General features: G+C 44.1%; 1 protein-coding gene across 1 annotated transcript in view; it reads left to right on the forward strand.

Annotated features, from left to right (window-relative positions):
* Plxnc1 (plexin C1) overlaps positions 1 to 20,132 on the forward strand; it is a 148,398-nt gene that overhangs the window by 49,838 nt on the left and 78,428 nt on the right. Inside the window, exon 5 of the mRNA XM_041673541.1 lies at positions 14,263 to 14,377. Coding sequence (XP_041529475.1) covers positions 14,263 to 14,377 — 115 coding nt within the window. The remainder of the gene's footprint in view (positions 1 to 14,262; positions 14,378 to 20,132) is intronic.

The raw sequence follows: 20,132 nt of genomic DNA on the forward strand, positions 1-20,132 counted from the left end.
AGGAAGGAAGGAAGGGATAAGGGTGTTGGGTGGGATCAGGAAGTGAAGGCTCGGGGTTTAGATTTAATTAGTACGTGCTGGGAGCTCATTAAAGGGCTTCAAGCAAAGGACTGTGTCTTTAAAAGATTTATGTCTTGCAAAGATTATCATGTTGGCAGTATGGGGGATGAACTGTCTCAAGTCAGGCATTAGCGGGACCTACCTCTCCCTCCTCAGGTATCTTGTAGAGTGAGTTTATCTTGTATCTCTTCCTGGGTCATCTGCTTGGTGGCTATTCCTTGGGCCCAGTCACACCATGGAGTCTGGACTGGGTCCTTCTCAGAAAACGGGCCTTGCAAAGAACAGCCATTCACGCCAGTTCCTTAATAAGTCCCATGCACAGGATAGAGACTGAGCCCCCAACATGCTAATTACAGGGTATCCGGATGCCCCCTTGATTGTTTGTATATATTTAACCTCCCCTGTATTCTTCTGCCTGTTTTCCCCCCAATGGTGACAGTTGGAGGACCTTCAGGGAACCCCTAGTAGCTGTTTTGAAATCCTCAGCCACTCTTGGGACTCTGAAACAGATCATTTCTCAGCTCAGTCTACCAGCAAAGTCCCTCATGGTCCAGCTCATGCCTGACCCCTGAAGGGTTGGCAGATGCAGAATGGACCTAGACACAGGAGTGGAATGAAGATTTGTGTTCTAAACCTTGGCATTGACAGGCCATGGAGCACAGGACGTGTGGCCATGCTCTTCTGAAGCCCCAGGGAATGATCTCCATTGCGGATGCTACCCTGTAGCATCTTGCTAGCAAACTCTAGAGTGAGCTGGCCTAGAACACAGACCTCCAGGAGGCTCCATCCTGTGCCTGCTTGTCCTTCCTGGTGCCCTAAGCAGTCAGGGATCAGTACTGTCACCACCCTGCTTTCTAGAGGAAAAGATAGGGTTTTCCTTGATCTCCAGCTCCTGCTGTGGGGAGCGCTTGGTGGCTTCAAGAGCACGAAATGTTTCCACTGCAGCTCTGGAAGTGAGGACCCTGAAGTGGGGTTTCAGGGGACTGTAAACCTGTAGAAACGTCTCATGCCCTTCCCTTTTCCAGCTTCTCAGGGCAGGTCACACCCCTCATCAGCTTCTCATTCCTGCACTTGCAAAGCCAGCAGTGCATCATGGCCAGGCTCTGCTGGTCCTGCACTCCCATCTCCGACCCTGATGCTAATGTGGGGGCGCAGAGATAACTGCAAAGCCTCCCTGCCTTGAGATCCTTACCTAGTCCACATTTGCAGTGTTCTCTATAAAAGTGGCATAACCATGGGTTTCGTGGATTAGAGGGTAGACATCTTTAGAGGCCATTCTGAGGATATGGGTAGCATTCTGAGGTTATGGGTGGGTATGTCATTGGGGAGGAAGACAACCATCTCAAAATCAGCAAGGAACCAGCACAGGAAAAGACAAGCAGGGCTAAATGAAACTGAGGAAGGGAAAGAGGGGCAAAGGGAGCAGTTTTTAACTGGGGGGGTCCCTGAAGGCCTTCCTAAGACAGAAGGAACATGTTCAGTCTTCTGTGTCACTGTAGTATTTAGCGGAATGGCCAGGAAGGTGCTTGGAGACAGAAGATCTACCTTCCTTCCTTCTTTCCTATTGAGCATGTGTCCTTGCGCAGATCCCAGGCTTGAAGCCTGTGCGGTGCCACTTCTCTCTGGTCCAGTGCAACTGTAATGACAGTGATAAGGATAATAATGGGATTTGGGGGCGGCCCCCCCTCCTCCTGTGAGGACCCCATTGTGCCGACTAATTGTATAGAAACAAGTAGGGCAACTGTCTGTGGGGTGGAAGCAGTGGGGAGCAGAGAGGAATATGCTGTTCCGGCCTTGGGGCATTCCTGAATGACCCTGGCACAGGCTGAACCTGTGCATCTGGGTTATTAGGGATGCTGGAAGGGGCTCAGGGAACCTTCCCACACTAGAATGGGGTCTGGGGCCAAGCCAAGTCCTCTGGATTCTTTCTCCCCTTTGCTAGCTGCTGGAAGAGCTATATGAGCTAAGCCTACTTACTGCAGAAGCAGTAGGTAAAGGGGCACAGAGTATCGAGGGACGCTGCCCCGCTGTTGGTCTCTCGGGTGGGTGACAGTGGTTATGATCACACTGCTCAGAGCCAAGCTTGGTTTGTTTGGTAGATGTGGGCAACTGAGCACCTCAGGCCTCAGCATCACAGCTCCAGTATTTATCCTCACCATCTCTTTAAGTGATGCTCTGACTTCCAACAAGCCCCATTAAGAGCACCCCTTCTAGTAAACACAGGTTTTAATGGAATGGAAGGGTTTTTTTTAAAAAATGACCTTATCAAAGGCAGCATGCACTTTCATAAGCAAGTATTGATTGGCTTTTAAAAATTCCTCAAATGTTTTCACTTGTCTCTGTGACCTCATGTTTGTCCTGTTCCCAGCAACTATTCCCCTCCTGAATACAATGTTCAGATCTGCATCCCAAGGCCTGCCTGCCAGTCTTGGTTCTTGCTCTTGTACCAGCTTGCAATGCCAGGCTGTTTCCGTTCTGTTATTTGGATTGTGCACTGTTTCTGATAGGCAAGATGGGAATTGATATGACCCTCAAGAGGAAGGCCTGTAGTATTATTGCCACCTAGTCAATGCTGGAAAAATGGACCCCAAGAGTCTAAAAAGTATCCTCAGTGACACAGGGGATGTGTACTATAGAGGTAGAACCCAGACCTCCCTGAGCCAAGAGGCATCATTTTTTCACTTTTATTTCCACACTACCTAGTTTTTCTAAACACCTTCCTGACATTCTTCTGTATAAGGTCTGTCTGTACTGGAAATGCAAAGTGAAAACTCTTAGTACTCCCATTGCTCGCTGAAGAACCTCACAGAGTAAAGGCCCCAAATCCCTTTTGTGTGAGTGCTTCAGTCTGCAAATGTGTTTTATGTGTGCTAAACAGCTCCAAGTTCTAAGACAAAGACCGATTTTCCACTGTGCCAGTTAACAGACCAACCTCATGAACAGAAATCAATGAAACGACTTAGGCTGGTATCATGGAGACACGGGCAAGAATTTAGTCCCTTTAAATTTTAATTCTTATTCCAACTCAGCTGACCTTTGTTGAATACCAGCAACGGGCCAGATCCTTGACTGGATTCTGGGGAAAACAAAAATGAACAAGGCTGTGCCCCAGAGAAGCTAACATGTTAGTGTGGGAAGTGGATAGTCAAGAAATACTCTTAACAGATGCTTTTCAAGGCACAAGGAGACACCCAAAATCCCTTTCCTTCTGGGGGATGGAAGAGCTCTAAGAATCTTCTAAGAAGCCTTGTGCCATGTTCACCCTCGTACTGGGGAAAATATACCAGACATTGAACCAGTATAGAGAAACTATACAAAGGGACATCTGGTCAACCTTATTACTCATATTCCTATCTAGTCACTAGCGTTTTGTATTTGTTTAGTTAACTAAGAAGCAAAGTTTTCTGACTCTGCCATGTGAATTATTGCTGCCTTAGTTACTGTTCTATTTCTGTAAAGAGGCACCATGGCCAAGGCAACTCTTTTTTTTAAAAAAAAAAAAGCATTAATTTTTTAATTAATTAATTGGGAGCTTCCTTACAGTTTTAGCTTAGTTCATGATCATTATGGTGAGAAGCAGAGAGGCCTGGTGCTGGGGCAGTAGCTGAGACCTCTACATTGTGATCCACAGGCAGAAGCCAGAAACAGACAGACAGATTGGACCTGGTGTGTGTTTTTGAAACTCTGAAGCCCACCCCCAATGACACACCTCTTCCAACAAGGCCACACCCCCTAGACTTCCCAAATAGGTCCACTAGCGAACATTTAAATATACAAGCTAATGGGAGTCATTCAGACTACCACGGTTTCCCAGTCAAGACAGTTGGGCGTAGCTTCCTGGTGTGTGTAACTGGAGTTTCTAGTCCCTCAAGATAACACCCAGCAAGAGTTTAGAGTGGGTGCCTCACTCATACTAGTCTTATAAGGCACAGTGGCATAGTTGAGGCCCTCAGAGACTTGCAGCAGGAGACCTTTGTAATTTCATGTAACATTTAACCCAAACTTCTTGGTCTGAACACTAACATCTCACAAATTCCATATAACCTGTATTTTCCTATATGGACACGTCCTGGGAAAATCAACATAGTATCACTTTGGTACTTATGTTCCCACTATGGAAGACTATATAAAACTATTGAACAATTGATATAGTACAGTGAGTGTGGATGTGGATGCTGTTGCTAGACACTAGATACCATGCCAACCAACCTCCCTGTTCCCCAGTTTCCTTGTGTTTGACACGGAGGTAGTAACAGTGATGCCTGTTTCATGAAGGTTAATGAATTTTTCCTACTGGTCTTAGAAATAATGGAAGATCCATAGCAGAACAAAGGTGCCGTGGCTTGAATGTGTCCCACCCACACACAAAAGCTTGTGCTGGAAACAACTCCTGGTGCAACAGTGTTGGGAGGTGGGATCTCATGGGAGATGTTTAGTTCATGAGAGCTCTACACTCATGAATGGGCTAACATATAAAAGAGATAATGGCTGCCCTTGTGATTTCTTACTATTTTATATATACACATCTCCTGCATTGCTGTCTTCTGCCATAGGATGACGTAGCAAAATGGCTCTTGCTTGGATGCAAGCCATTGACCTTGGATTTCCTAGCCTTTGGAGCTGAAAAAAAAAAAAACGAGTTTCCCACTGATGACTTTTTGTCACAGGGACACAAAGTGGTCTGAGGGGAAGGCTCTTCAGTCAGCTACCATGTTAACTGTTGAGTGCCAACACAGACTGGTAGATGAGAGCATGGTCTTGTCATGTCCTCCTGCCTAACCCAGAATCTCAGTTTCTCCACATAATAACCGTGCCTTAGGAAGGTAATGGGGAGGCTTGTTAAACCACACTCGCCCATGTCTGTTTATTGGGGACAATCGTGATAGTTACTTTGTAGGTTTTTGTGTGAAGAATAAATGAATGAAATCATGTGAAAGGCATTGCCTGGCACGCTAGACATTTCTGCCTTTTTAAAAAAAAATACTGGATTCACGTGTTATTAGTGTAGTTTTCTCATGTAGACTGACTTGCAGATCAGTGATGAGGATCCAATTTTTCAGCTTTCTTAGCAAGTTATTTTGGTCTTGTATTTTGGCATTCCCCCTTCCTGATTCTGGGAGCCTTTAATTCAGAGTTTCGTTTGTCACCGTGACTTCCTATTCTCCTTCATTTAATGGAGTCTGACTCCTTCATCTCGTGGACTGGCAACTGTAATGAATGTCACCCGACTCTGGAGACCACCTGGTCCCTCTTTTGTGCCCTGTACCTTTCCTAAAGATGGAGACCTCTGTTGCAAATCACATAGCCGAGGACCTTGGGATGCTCTTGGAAGAAACATCCCTCCTTGAAGATGCAGGTGCCTCTGGGAGAGGAGAGAAGCTGGATCGTTGGCTTGTTAAAAGTTTCCTGATATTTTATCAGTGTGTAGGATCTTTGGCACAGGTCACACTCACCCCACATTCGAGCCAATTACCTGATATTTAGTTATCAGATTCCTTCGGGGATGGCCTGCTCTTGGTGAAGAATTAGATTGGAGGATGCTGATGCAATTCTAGCGGCAGGAAGTAGGAGCTACATTTCTGTGCTCAGAGTTTCTATTTCAAGGTTGAGTAAGTGGTAAATTTTTTTTTGCTGAGTGATTATAGCCTAACAGAGTCAGATTCTCAAGGTTTGCCCCTCCCCCAGACCAGCCCAGGGGCACTTCACCTACCTGGAAACTTCAGGTTTCAGAAGTGGGTCTTCCCATCCTTTGTGTTAGCATGAAAACAATTGATAGTTTAAGCCATGACCATTTTAAAAAATAGAAATGCTATACAAATACAATACAATAATAATAAATTTAAAAGTCAATCCAGTTGGGCACCATTCCCAGACTACCAACTGAGCAGAAACACAAATAAATAAAGAAGAAGAAAAACTGCTATATAATTCAAATGGCTACAGTCTCCTTGTTTTCTGCTATTCTTTTATTGCAGATATATAATATCAAAGCTACATTATGGGTAAATAGGTTTTGTGGCCTAACCTGGAAAGCTAATCACTGCTTATAATATTATTTCTATGGGGGAAATATATTTTATATTATAAACAGATGGTTTGCAAGCAATTTTTGGAGCACAATAGGCTTGTGGGGATAAGTCCACCAGGGATTTTAATCTTTAGCAGAACTGGATGCCATGATGGTAAAAATCCAAGGCCTTTTAGAATCTCCCTGTTAAGTGTTTCTCACCTGAAACCTCACCATGCTTTTCGTGCTAAAGATGGCCTCACCCTCTATGTTTTCTGACACCTGAGACTCACTTCCCTGTCTTGCCTGAGTCTAGCCACGCTTTTTAAAGACTGTTGAGGCCCAGGAATCAAGGAGGCCTTATCCTGTGCCCTTTAGAAAATGGTGGCTAAAGTTCTAGGAAGCTGTCCAGCTAGGTGGGCATGCATGGAGTTATAAGGTCAGATTTCTGCCACTTGACAGCCACATAACGGTGAGTGATCCTGTGTGCCTTTGAACTTATTTTGTTCCTAAAGAACAGTGGTTCTCAACTTGTAGGTGCGACCCCTTTGGAGGTCAAATGACCCTTTCACAGGGGTCGCCTAAAACCATCGGAAAACACAGATGTTTACATTAAAATTCCTAACGGTAGCAAAATTACAGTTAATGAAGTAGCAACAAAAGTAGTTTTGTGGTTGGCGGGGGGGCGGGTGGGGGTCACCACAGCATGAGGAACTGTATTAGAAGGTTGCAGCATTTGGAAGGTTGAGAACCACTGGCATAGGAGGATATAGTTGTGAGAGCTGGCTGTGAACTTTAGAACAGTGCCCCAGCACCAATACTGTTGCCTCCATGCTTGCGTGTAGGGTAGCTTATCAGGGGTCTTAGGGACTACACAGATTTCTGTTTACTTCGGAAGCAAACTCAATGTATCAGAGTACTTTCGGAACTTCAAACAGCAAGCTTAGCAGTATCTGAAGCTCCCCGTTTACCTCTTAGGGACTGTGTAGATTTGGAACGTGTTTTCTGGGTTACAGATGGAGGAGGTGGTCCATTTTCTTATATATTCAAATGGCGGTATTAAAGTCTATTATTATTTTGAGCAAATTGAGCTCTATAACACATTTATAGTAAACTGAGAACAGGCTTCTTAAATAGTTGCATGCACTAATTGTTACCACATAAAGAGTTTTTCACCTAAGAAAAGCTTTTTTTTTGAGAAATTAACTTCTTTTCTCCTCATTTGGACAGCTTTGTTTTCTAATTTTCAAGTAGATTTCTATCTACTTATTGACTTTATCATGTAGGCATAAGATATAATTAGGAATAGAAACAAAATAAAATAAAACAGTATTTTAGTTGGGTTTCTAGAGGAACAAAGCATAAATGAACATGTATGTATGTATGTGTGTATACATTAAATTAGTTTCACTGAAAATAGTGACTGCTCTCTCCTGTCTGAGAATCTGGTAGTTGCTTGGTCCTTGAAGCTGGGTGCCTCAACAGTTAGAGTAATCCCACCATGGCTGTCCCTCAGTGAGGAGGCTGAGAACCCGGTAGTTACCTAGTCTCCAAGGCTGGGTACCTCTGCAATCTCTCTCTGGTGCCCGAAACTTGGAAGATTCATAGAGAACTGGTATTTCCCAGCAAGCAACAGTGGTCCGGAAAGGCTGGTTATGATGTCAGTGCAGGAATCAGCACCAGCAACAGGTGAACTAATGAAGAGGCAAGCGGGAAGGCCAAGAGAGCAAAACGTCCTTTATAATCTGGGTTGCTGCCGGGAGGTGCCCCCCTCATTTGGGGTGGTCCTTCCCAGATCAGTCAAGGCAATCAGAACAAGCCCTCTGGTGAGGCTGTTGACACAGATGATCCTAATCTGTGACAAGTTGCCATTAAAGTCAGCCATCACAGATAGCAATCGAGATCTTCCGGCTTTTAGATTGATCCTATCCTGGCAAAAGGTGTGTTGTACGCGGAGTTGGGAGGTTGGGCCTATTGGGGTGGGTTCTGTTGGAGGTGAGGCTAGTTGGGGTGAGGCCTGTTGAGAAAGGGAGTGGTGGGGGGGGCTGTTGGGAGAGGGGCCTGCTGGAAGAGGGAGGATTCTGTTGGGGTAAAGCTTGTTGGGGTAGGGCATGTCGGGGGTGGGGCCTGTAGGGAGGTGTTTATGTCATGAATGCTTTTGTAGTCAGGAATAGATTAGCCCAGTGTGCACAGGCTTGAGGCTGTGAGTTCTGTCTCTTGCTCTTGTCTTTTTCTTACCCTTCCACCATAGGGAGATGCATCAAAAATGTCTTTGCCAGGTCTGGACCCTACAACTTTGGACTTTTAGAACTGTAAGGAAAAAATAATAATTTGTTCTTCACAATAATAACCCAGTCTGCAGTGTCCTGTTATAAGAACACAGAATGGACTTAGACCATCATTGGTCCCGAGAAGCCAGGTTGATGATAAATCAATAGCTGATGTGTGGGTCTGGCTGGGAACTGGGCCTGGGAAGAATCTGGGAGAATCTGGGGTAGCGGCATGGGGAAGACCTCACTGCAATGTGAAGGGTAATTCCTTTCTTAAACATTTGTTTTCATTTTAAGCATATATTAGTGTGTGTGTGTGTGTGTGTGTGTGTGTGTGTGTGTGTGTGTGTACACCATGGGCGTGCCTGGTGCCAGAAGAGGAGTTGGGCGCCCAGATACTAGAGTTATGGACAGATGTGAGCCACCTGATGTGGGTGCTTGACCTGAACCCAGGGTGTAAAGATCAGCAGTGGGGAGAAAACCTGGGACTTCTTAGAGATTACATACACAGTCATGATCAAACTATGCGTAGAACTATGAATGATGGAGGCCTTCTGATGAGTCTGGGGGTGGTGGTGAGGAACAAGGATTCTGAAATGGAAATAGAAGCCGCCTGTATCTGTTTCCTTTCCATCGCTGTGCTAACACACCGTGACCAAAAGCAGCTTAAGACAGAAAGGATTTATTTTAGCTCATGGTTCCAGGGGGATTGAGTCCATCCTGGCTGGTGCCATCATGATGGGGTGTCAGGAAGTCGGGTGATCACACGTCATATGTACATGGGGAGCGGGAGAGGCTGTAAACCCTCAGATCATGCCCCTCCTGATCGACTTCCTCCAACAAGGCTCTGCCTCCTAAATAACCTCTCCAAACCCTGCCACAAACTAGGGATCAAGTGTCCAAGGACATGATCCTATGTGGGACCGTTCTCATGCAAACCACCCCACTGTCCTTGCTAACCAGTTGCGAGGAGATTGGTGGAACTACGCCCGTGTCCTGGGACTTTGTGGAAGAGGGTCTTAGGTCTCTGGTGGAGGATTACTAAGCTAAATATTGAAGGAGCTATGTGATTACTTTTTATTGGATATAGCAAGATGTGAAAGAATAAACGTGATTGAAATCCAGAGTTTGTAATTAAATGGGGAGAGGGAGAAGGTTTTGGAAAATTATCAGCTGCCCAGATAAAGAATGAAGAGATGTTTTTAGGAGATGAAATTAGGGACTGTTTACTAGAAATTATCATAGAAGAAAGGCAACCAGGTTCCAGTTCCTCAAGATAGCGGAGGATTGACCTCAGATACATTCCTTCAAAGTAGGTTGGGTCCTTCAGGATGCAGCTTCCAGAGAGGTGCCCTAAGGTCCTCAGCATTCACTTGCCAGGCCACTTGGGGACTCTGTTCCTTGTTATCGGGCTCAGTGCACCTTGGCCACCCCAGCTGTGGCTCAAGCAGGCCTAGATACAGCTTAGACTGACATTCTGGAGGGTGCATGTGGTAGACCGTCATAGCATCTACTTGCTATGTAGAGTTGGTGAGCTGGGAGGCTATGATGGCCTCCATCTAAACATCACAGGCAGCCTGGGAACCTATGCAGAGACCCCCTACAGGGCCAAAGAGAGAGTGCCTATGTAGTAGGAGGCTGCTTGTCGGTTCCCAGCTGCTTAGCTTTGAAATAATCACACAGAAACTGTATTAATTAAATCACTGTTTGGCCCATTAGCTCTAGCTTCTTATTGACTAACTCTTACATATTGGTCTAACCCATTTCTATTAATCTGTGTATCACCACATGACTATGACTTACCGGCTAAAGTTTTGTCTGTCTCTGGCAGGGCTACGTGGCTTCTCTCTGGCTCTGCCCTTCTTTCTCCCAGCATTCAGTTTAGTTTTCCCTGCCTAACTAAGTTTTGTCCTGTTATAGGTCCAAAGCAGTTTCTTTATTTATTAATGATAATCACAGCACACAGAGGGAAATCCCACATCATGCCCAGAAAGTCTCTTCTATAGTGATGCCTAGAAAGTCAAGGGATAGGAACGGGGCAGTTTCTGAGACCTCAGAATTATACCACCACTAAGTCCCTTGAGCTACAGTTATAAGACCTAGATTATGAGAGCTGTTAAGTGGACTAAGCCAATCGTAACTTTAGGGGCATAGTAGTCTGTTCGGTAACCCTGTGCCAGGATGTGGTACATGTACTGAAGATTTTATGTTCTCCACATTTTTGGGTTGTAGACTTACATGGAACCAGTTATATGTCTCTTTGTGCTTAGTTCTTCTTATAGAATGAGAATATCTTCCCACCTGTCTCATCATTGTATTTTGGACTCAGCTACCATATTTAATTTTCACATGTCACAGCTGGAGAGGAATTTATCTCATGATGTATCATGCCTAGGGTCTCACCCATAATTGCGTTAGGTGAGAGTCTTGATTTTGATTTGTTATTGGACCAGTTAAGTCTTTGGGATCTATTGAGATTGAATGTAGTTTTCACGTGAGAAGGATGTGAAGTTTTAGGGCCAGATGTGGCACATTGTGGCTTGAATGTGTCCTTCTCAAAAGCATGTTAGAAACTGAAACCCTAGTGCAGCAGTGTTGAGGGGTAGGGGTGGAGATTAGTGGGAAGCATTTAGGCCAAAAGCGCTCAACGCCCATGGATGCTTACAGCCATTATGAAATGAAAGGCTAGAGATGGTGAACTCAGTGTCTCTTCTTATAGTCTCTTAACCTGCTACCTTCTTCCATGGAACGACATAGCCAGAAGCTCCTTGCCAGAGTCAGGCTTTCAGTCTTGAATATCCCAGCTTCTTAAGGAATAAATCTCTTTATAAGTATATAGGTCTCAGTGTTCTGTGGAAGAGGATGAAGGCAGATCCCCAAAAGAGGGGATAGCACATAGGATAGCATCAGTAAAAAGTACATACACACCCTGACATTTTCTCCAGGACACACTCATGCTAAGTTGACTCCAATTCCCCGCCTATCCATGGCCTAGAAAAACGGAAGTGGAGCAAGTGAAGAGATGTAGGATGTCGCTAGTAGATTCCTTGCTTGAAATTCTAGCCCATGGGAGATGGAGGAAGAAGGATCTGATGTTTGGAGACAACATTGGTCTCCTGCACTGTGATCTTGAGGCCACCCTGATCTACATGCCACCCTGTAGGGTTGGAGGGAGAATCTGCCCCTAGGGAGAGGTGAGAGTGGCCACTAGGGACTGAACCACCTCATACATCATGCCTAACAATGATGGTTTCATGTCATTAGGGCAGTGGATTGAGGATTCATTCATTTGGCCATTTCCTTGCTTGAGCCACAAGAATGAGAATAATTTTCCAAAGGAATCATCTCGAAGCCCCTGGTTTTGTTTACTAAAAAGCGGGAGCATTAAGCTCTGCTCCCCCTCCTTGAGAAATGAGAATGTGTGGGTATCGTGCTGTCGGGAAGATTCTACAATCTGTAATATTTGAGAAGTAATAAGATACTGCTGTTGGCTGACCATCTGGTCATACATTCTCAGTCTTGTGGCTTACTTTATATGTTTTTTTCATTTTATTTTTTTTTTAAACCGATGAAGGGCAAAGAATGAGAGTTAAAGAATTTCAGAGATGCCTTTCTTACATAAACAAAGAATTTATGTTTAGACGTGCAACATGGTCAGGTTTTGTTTCATGAGGAGTGGAAAACGAACAGCCCGTTATATATAGGTTGTCTCACTTTCTTTTTCAAAAAATAAACTAACCGTGACTCCTAATTTGATCTCTCGCTCTAAACTTTTGGTTTATATGAAAAACAGTCTCTTTGCCAGAAGGAGGAATCAAACATAAATTGCAGCTCTAAGAAGAAAAAAGAAAACGCTGCAGAAGAGACCTATAGAGATTTCGTATTTCATCCGTTCATTCAAAACTATTTATCGAAACCCTAGTATTTGCTTCTCATGCTAGCAGACGCTCGGGGATTTGCTAAAGAAACATCAAGATACTCTCTTCCTTCAAAGGGCTTAGTGCTGTCTGGGGGAGAAATGGCATGGACATATGAGACAGTTAAGTTGTAATTCAAGGCAACATATGATCAAATATCAAAATGTGTGCCTCCGACGAGAGATGCTATAGTTCAGGGAAGGGAGCGATAGTACTGCGGCATGGCTGGTTTTTTCTGCCCGCAAATTGGCAAATCGTAGCACTATTTGTATGAAATATTTTACACTTGTTTTTTTGGCAGCCTTAGGCCTTGACTTCCAGTCAGCATTAAGAGCCTGCAAAAAATATTTGTACTCCAGTCTCTGTAGAGTTGGCTTAATTTTTCTCCCCGTCCTCCCTTCCAGGCAGAGGAAGTGCCCTGATACAAACCAGAGAGTCCAGAAGAGGCAGGGAGTTTTTGTCAGGCATGATCCTTTTCAGATACAAATAAGGGTCCCCCAGTCTTGGTATTCTCTGAGCTTCAGAGCCGCAGAGCTAGCAAACTCCTTCTGACATTGAGAGAGGTTTAATTTGAACTTAACGTCCGTGACGGACGAGTGAGCCATCTTGGGTCAGGTAGATTTACGGCCTCGGAGAATCGCTAATGAAAACCCCTTTGGTTCTGAAGTCAGAGGACTGGCACAGATGTGGGGGGAGCTGGGATACAGATAGGCTCCTGGGGAGCCCAGTTTCTTGGTGGACGACAAGCTAAGAGTACTTGGTGATGGTGGTTAGTGAAACTCACCAAACTTCCTGTTCTATATTTGGCATATTCAAATGAGCACAGAATCAAAGAGAGGGCCATGAGGCCTAAATTGTTAAGAATTAAAAAGAGAAAGGAGAGGAAGAAGAAATAAAAATCTTTTGAAGTCAGATGTATTGTTTGGGCCCATTCATAATGGCACTGCTCCCCCGCCCCAAGTGATTGCTGTCACGGTTTAGGTGTGTGGGGATCTCATGAATCATGGGTTTTTAGTTTCTTTTAAGACTCAGGGTTCTTCATGCACCCTTACCTTCATTTTACCCTTTGCCTGGAGGCAGGGTGTGATCTTTCAAGCTACTCCATGTTCCTCATGGAGGGTCTACATGGTGCCGTGCCATTTGAAGACAGTGTGGTTCTTGGTCTTCATTCTCCCTGATGGGTTGGTGACCCGTCTGGTAAGTGAATGTGACCTAGAGTGGCCAACACTCCAGGGAAGCCAGTGCTCGCAGCTTGAAAGCATCTATTTCTCAGAGTATGTGGCCCTGGCCACAACCTAAGATTTATTTGGGGCCTCCTCTGAGCTGGCTGACCTGGGAAAGTGGCCTTGCAAAATGTTTTTCTCGTATCTTTTGATATAATTTGGTATCTGTCTAAATAAATGTTCTGGAGCAGATGGTTAAGGAATGTCTTATTATATTCTTGGGCAGACTCTGCCCTTGAAATATTTTCATTTAATCATCATGTTGGAAGGCACCAAACAGTAGCTTTATTATTATTTTTTTTAACACAAAATGAATCACTCACTAGGTTGGTAATCTAGCGATGCATTGCAAACCTAAAATGTATACAAAATATAAAGCTTTTCTGGACTGTTTTTAGGAGGAATTTCTGCACAGGAACTCTTTGTCTCTGAATCCCCGAGAAGGCGATTTGGATGGATGTATTGGACGGTGTCATCTTGAGAGATAGCTTAAGGGTCTAAGTTCAACATGTTGTCAACATTTGTCCTCTGCTCCTAAACCTGATGAAACCACACCACACACACACACACACACACACACACACACACACACACACACACACTGCTATGTCTTCGTTGCTTTTCATGATATTCTTATCATTTCCCTGTTAGCATTCAAAATCAACAGCCCACTGTACAAAGTGTTTCGTCCTGAAGCAGATCACGAGACAGTTGTAGTTAATGCCCATGTGTACGGCTCCCAACTTATCTATTGTTGATTTTTGCTTTGTTTTGTTTTTTTTTAGGTGCACTTTTCGAGGAGACTGCACACATGCGGGGAGCTTTGAAAACTGGCTGGATATTTCATCTGGACCTAAAAAATGCCCTAAAATTCAGATCATTCGAAACCTCAGAGAGAGGGTAAAGAGAAATGTTTTTATTTGTTCTTCATGATATATCGCACAGCTTCCTTCTGGGTATATTGTTTAACAATGAAATAGGCCTAGTGAGAGAAGTCCATTCATTCTATTGGTGAACGACAGGGCCTTCCAGATACCATCCATCTGCAAGGTGCCAAGGACACAGTGATAACCTAGTCAAGGCACAGCCCCACGCCCCATGGAGTTTGCCATCTTGCTAGGTAAAGATGACCTTCAGCAGTTAAAGATGCATTTTTTGGATACACCTTGATTTTCAAAATAGCGAAAAGTAAGCTCAGACTTGTGGTCAAGCAGATTCCTGCAGCGTGGACTTGGTTTTGATCAGGCAGTCTTTACGCCACTGTGTTCAGCCTGCGAATTAACTGTCCGTAGGCATGAAGTAACGCAGGAGGACGGACAAAGTGGACAGGTCCCTTGGAGAGCTCTTGACCTGGCATGAGAGAAGGGACACGAGGAACATACTGGAGCTGAGCTCTCCCTGTTACACATGCCTACCCTGCCCCAAGGGGAGCAGAATTCCCTGCACACTACCTCCTGTAAGGAGACATTTTCTCCCTAATCACGGCTCTTGTGTTATGAGTGATTGTACAGCGTCCCTGTCGGCAGCCAGTTAACCTGTCTGCTGCACGCTCTGTGTTTCGTTTGAATGCCACATTAACAAGGAAATGGGCCACTTTCTCTTCTCACTTTGCCATTTCAAATCGCAAGAACCACGCCACTTAAGATGATTTAACATTTAATAAAGGGAAGCCAGAGCGTTTAATGAGTGGTAAATAATAAAAGAACCCAACTTTCCGGCCATGACCCCTCAGAACGCATGGGCTGATGGTTAACTTGCTGTTGTCACTTTTAGCCATCTTCTGGATTGAGGCTGATAGCCAAAACTCCAGACACGCTCCTGCCAGCTCGTTCTAGGGGGTCAGATTTAGGATAAATGGAGGTCAGCCATCCATACCCAGGAATAGCCAGATCCTTCGCTGGTTGGTCTGAAAAAGCAGCTGACTTTGGTGCGACGTAGTAGGCAGAAAGTATTAAGATGTTTTGATGTTCTCAGGACTCTGGTAAGGGTTAGGATTATGCAAGGTATTTTTCCCTTATCATTAAAAGAACCCTTATGGGTGACTTTTTGTGTCGTATGAAAAAGTGGTTTGTAAGTGCTCCTTACAAAATTAGCTTACTGACCGAGGGGTGCTGTAACTAAATCATCACCAATATGCCATCTGGAACACTTCAAAAACATGCTTAGACCCAGTAAGGAGTAGTGGATCGCACCTGTAATCTCTTGGGAGGCAGAGGCAGGAGGATTTCTGTGAGTTTGAGAGCAGCGTGGCTTCTACAGTAAGTTTCAGGCCAGCTAGGACTCCACAGTGAGACCCTGTCTCAAACAAAACCATGTCAGAAGGCTTGCAAAGAGCAACCGCTGGTTCGTTCTTCCCCGCCCGGAATCCCCGCTGTGGCTCACCACGGGTCAGAGCAGAGCCCTCCCACACAGTCATGACATCACTGTCTACAAGTTAGAGAGGAGAACTTAGTTAAGATTTCATGTGTGTTATGCATGCCACAGCATGGATGTGGTAAGCGCGCTAGTGGAGTTGGGTCCCCTCTTCACACGTGGTCCAACTCACGTTCTCAAACGTGACCTCGAGTGCCTTTACCTGCTGAGCCATCTTACCGCCCAAGCATTGGGTAATCTCACTTCAGCTAGTCTTTAGAATGATCTCTGGACTCACCTCTCCCCCGGCACCCCAGCCAGGCAGTATCAGTGAGAGACCCAGACCTTATGTGTGCCAAAGGCAAGCGTTCTACCACTGAGCTATCCTCCTTGGCCCTGGATTGATTCTTTTAGGCGTATGGATAAGAACTCACCCCTTTTTCCCCCTCTCTCTCCTCCTCTCTCCCTCTCTCTGTCCTTTCCTCTCGCTCTCTGCTTTACTACTGAGCTACACTCCCAAATCCGACTCCTCTTGATCATGTTATTTCAAAGTATTTCTTAGTTCATGGCCGGCCATCTCCGACTTCCCTGAAAGCTTGTGCCATTGTTTCAGCAATACCTGGCCCTTACCTAAAGAGATGACAGTCTGTGGTTGTCCCCAAATCAATCTATCAGCTAAGATCAAAGATCATTTGCTCGCTGCCCATCATATTTCCGGTAACATTCTAGTGCCTTGGCAGGTACGGGGGTGGGGGGAGGGGGAGGAAAAGCCCATAAATTACAGAACCTTTGTTCATCAGAAGAAGCATTATTTTTTTATACAAAACAGCTAGCAAATAGGATATCTTCATCTTCACTGAGGAATACATAATTAAAAGAATTAATTAGAGTATTTCCTGTTCGTCTAGGAGGGATTTCTCTGAGGTTTCTGTTTAGTGAAAAGAGCAAGAGGCTATTGAACAGAAATTTCCTGTTTGTGCACATATGTCTCCAGGTGATTATGTGAGCATTGTGTTAGAATTCTCTAAAGAAGCATTATTTAGAGAGAGGGAAGGTGGGACAGAACAAAAGGGGGGATCGTGTGCGCATAATGAATATATATGTACATATACATATAGGTATTAAAATGTGATTTATTAGAACGGCTTACAGGCAGTGGTCTTGAGTTGTTCAAAATTGGATATCTCCCAACCAAAAGGCCAGCGATCAGGTAGTTGTTCAGTACGAGACTGAATGTCTCCAGACTAGATTGGGACAATCTAGTGCTGGAGTCCCAGGGAAATTCTAGAGAGCAGCTGTTCTTTCGTCTACTTTGGAATCCCAAAGAACCAGTCTCTAATAACAGCAAGAGAATGCCTCAGCAACAGGATGGATGAACTTGCTAGAAAGAGTAAGAACAAGCAGGGAAAAAATAGAAGCTTCCTTCTCCTATGCCCCTTGATACGGGCCACCAGAAGGTATGGCTCAGCACTAAAGCGGGTCTTCTAACCTTGAATTCAATCAAGAAAATCCTCACCGGTGTGCCCCACTGCTTGGGTTTGAGTTGAGTCCACACTCAGTCAAGTTGACAACTAAGATTAGCCATGACAAACATGGAGAGCAGTACGAAGGCTTCGCATACGGTTGTGGGCATGGCTTTCCCAGTGGAATGACTAGTGTTAATGGAGAAGGAAGGCAACTAGAATCCGCATCTATGTCATTAGGTAGACATGGTCCCATAAATAAGAACCATGCAATAAACAGGTATAAAGGGATTCGGTGTTGACTGAAAATTGTTCACCAAGAAAATTATGACAGAGGAATGAAATCATTGTCCACAAAGCGACCTAAGGAAAGATGTTAGAGAGACCCTTCCACAAAGCAGAACTGAAAGAAGAAACCCTCCCAGCATTCATTCTGTCAACAGTGTTTCTTGTCCAATCACACTAGAAGCAAGTATTATAAATAATTCGAAATGAAATACAGAAAAATGTCACTGTTTGCTAATTCTTAATTATTGCATATATTCTAAATATATACATTTTACAAACTGTTCTGGGAGTCCAGGCTGTCACTGGGTAGGAGAGCACACACTTAGCATGAGCAGGGTCCTAGTCTGAAAGGACTTGCTCTGATCCATAGCGTCTCCTGAACTTAAAAATATCAAAAAATTGTGTAAATGAATGAATCTAATTACCTATTTTGAATTAATACTCAAATACCAACAATCATACTGTGTGTCAGGTAAACAAACTTTCAACCTCTATTCTATAAGGGAATGTTTCCAGATGGGTGGCGGTGGTGCACACCTTTTAATTCCAGCACTCGGGAGACAGAGGCAGGCGGATCTCTGTGAGTTCGAGGCCAGCCTGGTCTACAAGACAGGCTCCAAAGCTACAGAGAAACCCTGTCTCAAAAAACCAAAATAAGAAAAAAATTCCACTTATAAAAGTACTAGAAATATTCAGGGACACACACTTCAGAGGCAATGTGTATTCCCTGTGTTTAAAAGTCACTTTTATTAAGAGATACTTGTTAGAGAAACTATCAAAGATAGGGTTTGTTTGTTTGTTTGCAACAGTTTGACTTGGGCAATTTTTCCTGATAGTAATTAGTGTAAAAACCCAAAACAGTCCTGTAGCTCCCGTGTCACTATAGAACTTGTTGCGTGAGCCAGGAACACAGACAAACACAGAGACAGAGACACACAGAGAGAGACAGAGATGGAGACATGGGTCACTCTTGATACAAGAGTGCCAATCCCTGCCGTAGCTCCTGGCACCACCATGGCGTCCCCCTGGCCGGGCACTGACTGGACCTGGGCAACCAACTCACAAAGCTCTGTTCCAGCCGCCTTTCGGCCCGAGACGCACTCACTCTGGGTCCAAAATGGTGCAGGGAGCAGAGCAGAACTCTGGGAAGCAGGTTTGCTGCTCCGGAACCACAGAAGGGACTCCACTTAAACAATCTTTTAGAGAATTTGGGCATAGCTTTTCTCTCTTAAACTACTTCCTGCTGAGCAGGGGTGCTGCATTCTTGGGGGTATTCACAGCAACATTTCAGGGGGTCTCGGTGAATCAAACCACATTCATCTGGAATGAATCCCCAGGTTCTCATCCTCTGTGGAAGCAAAAGCAGAATTTCTTTTCCAAAGCATCAAATCCTTAGGCCTGTACTTTAAAGTCAAAATACCATCTTAGCAGTTCCCAGAATCAAATGTCTTTCTCCAATCCAGAACACAAAAGACAACACAATCAGCACAACATACATCTGTACACATTCCATACTCTGTCTCTTTAAAAGCTTTTTTTTTACTCTGTCTCTTTAAAAAAAACTTTGAGGCCTGATATTCACCCTCCCACCTCCTCTTTATAACTTTCCTGCAGGCCAGTCTTCCGGAGGGTGTCCCTCAGAGAACTTCTAGTTCCCAATCCCAGTGGGGCCTCCACTTGTAAAAACCTGAACCGGTCCTGTAGTAACACAGGAGCTACAGGACAGGTTTGGGTTTTTACACATTAGGAAGCATAGTAGTGGTCTATTGAACCTACTTATAATTTGTCATAGTAAAATCTTTTCAAGTAAAACTTATGTATATATAAACATGTAGACGGTACCTGTGAAGGTAGGGAAGACATATATGTGTATCTATAATCGTCTCATGTTTGTTAGGAAAAGTTACTTCTACTACTTATTTTTCTACATTTTGAAATGAGTATGGATTATCTGTAATAATATGAGCTGATTTAGAATATCTAAGGTATATATATTTTTAAAAGTTAATTTAGGCATGAGAACTGTCACTTGATTATAAACATACATTATTGCACAAATACATTGTGTGTTTGCACAGCGCATCTACACTGTTGGATGGATGTCAACAGCAATTCTCAGTCTGTTCTGAGTTTAAAATAGTGATGCAGACCCGTAGAATAGAACCCAGAAATGAATATAAGCATTTTAAAGATCAGATGTGATAAAATAAAGAGAAATAGAATTTTATTAAAAAGCAATAACTTAACTATGGAAACATTTATTTCATAATTCATGTTAAATATAATGGTATAATTCAGGTCGATGAGATGGCTCAGCAGTTAAGAGCACTTGCCGCTCTTCTGGAGGACCGAAACTCAACACCTCTATTGAGTGGCTCACCACCTGCGATTCCAGTTCCAGGGGATCTGACATCCTCTTCTGGCCTCCATGGGCACACACATGTGCACTAGTACACTTACACACACACACGGCACATACTTATTCTCACATGTATACATGTCAGTTAAAAAAGATCTTGAAAATATATAAAGAAAATCTAATATAATTAAGT

The sequence above is a fragment of the Microtus oregoni genome, unplaced genomic scaffold (assembly GCF_018167655.1).
Source record: "Microtus oregoni isolate MIOR12 unplaced genomic scaffold, Mior012 000001F_ref0000356, whole genome shotgun sequence".
NCBI classification, from domain to species: domain Eukaryota; kingdom Metazoa; phylum Chordata; class Mammalia; order Rodentia; family Cricetidae; genus Microtus; species Microtus oregoni.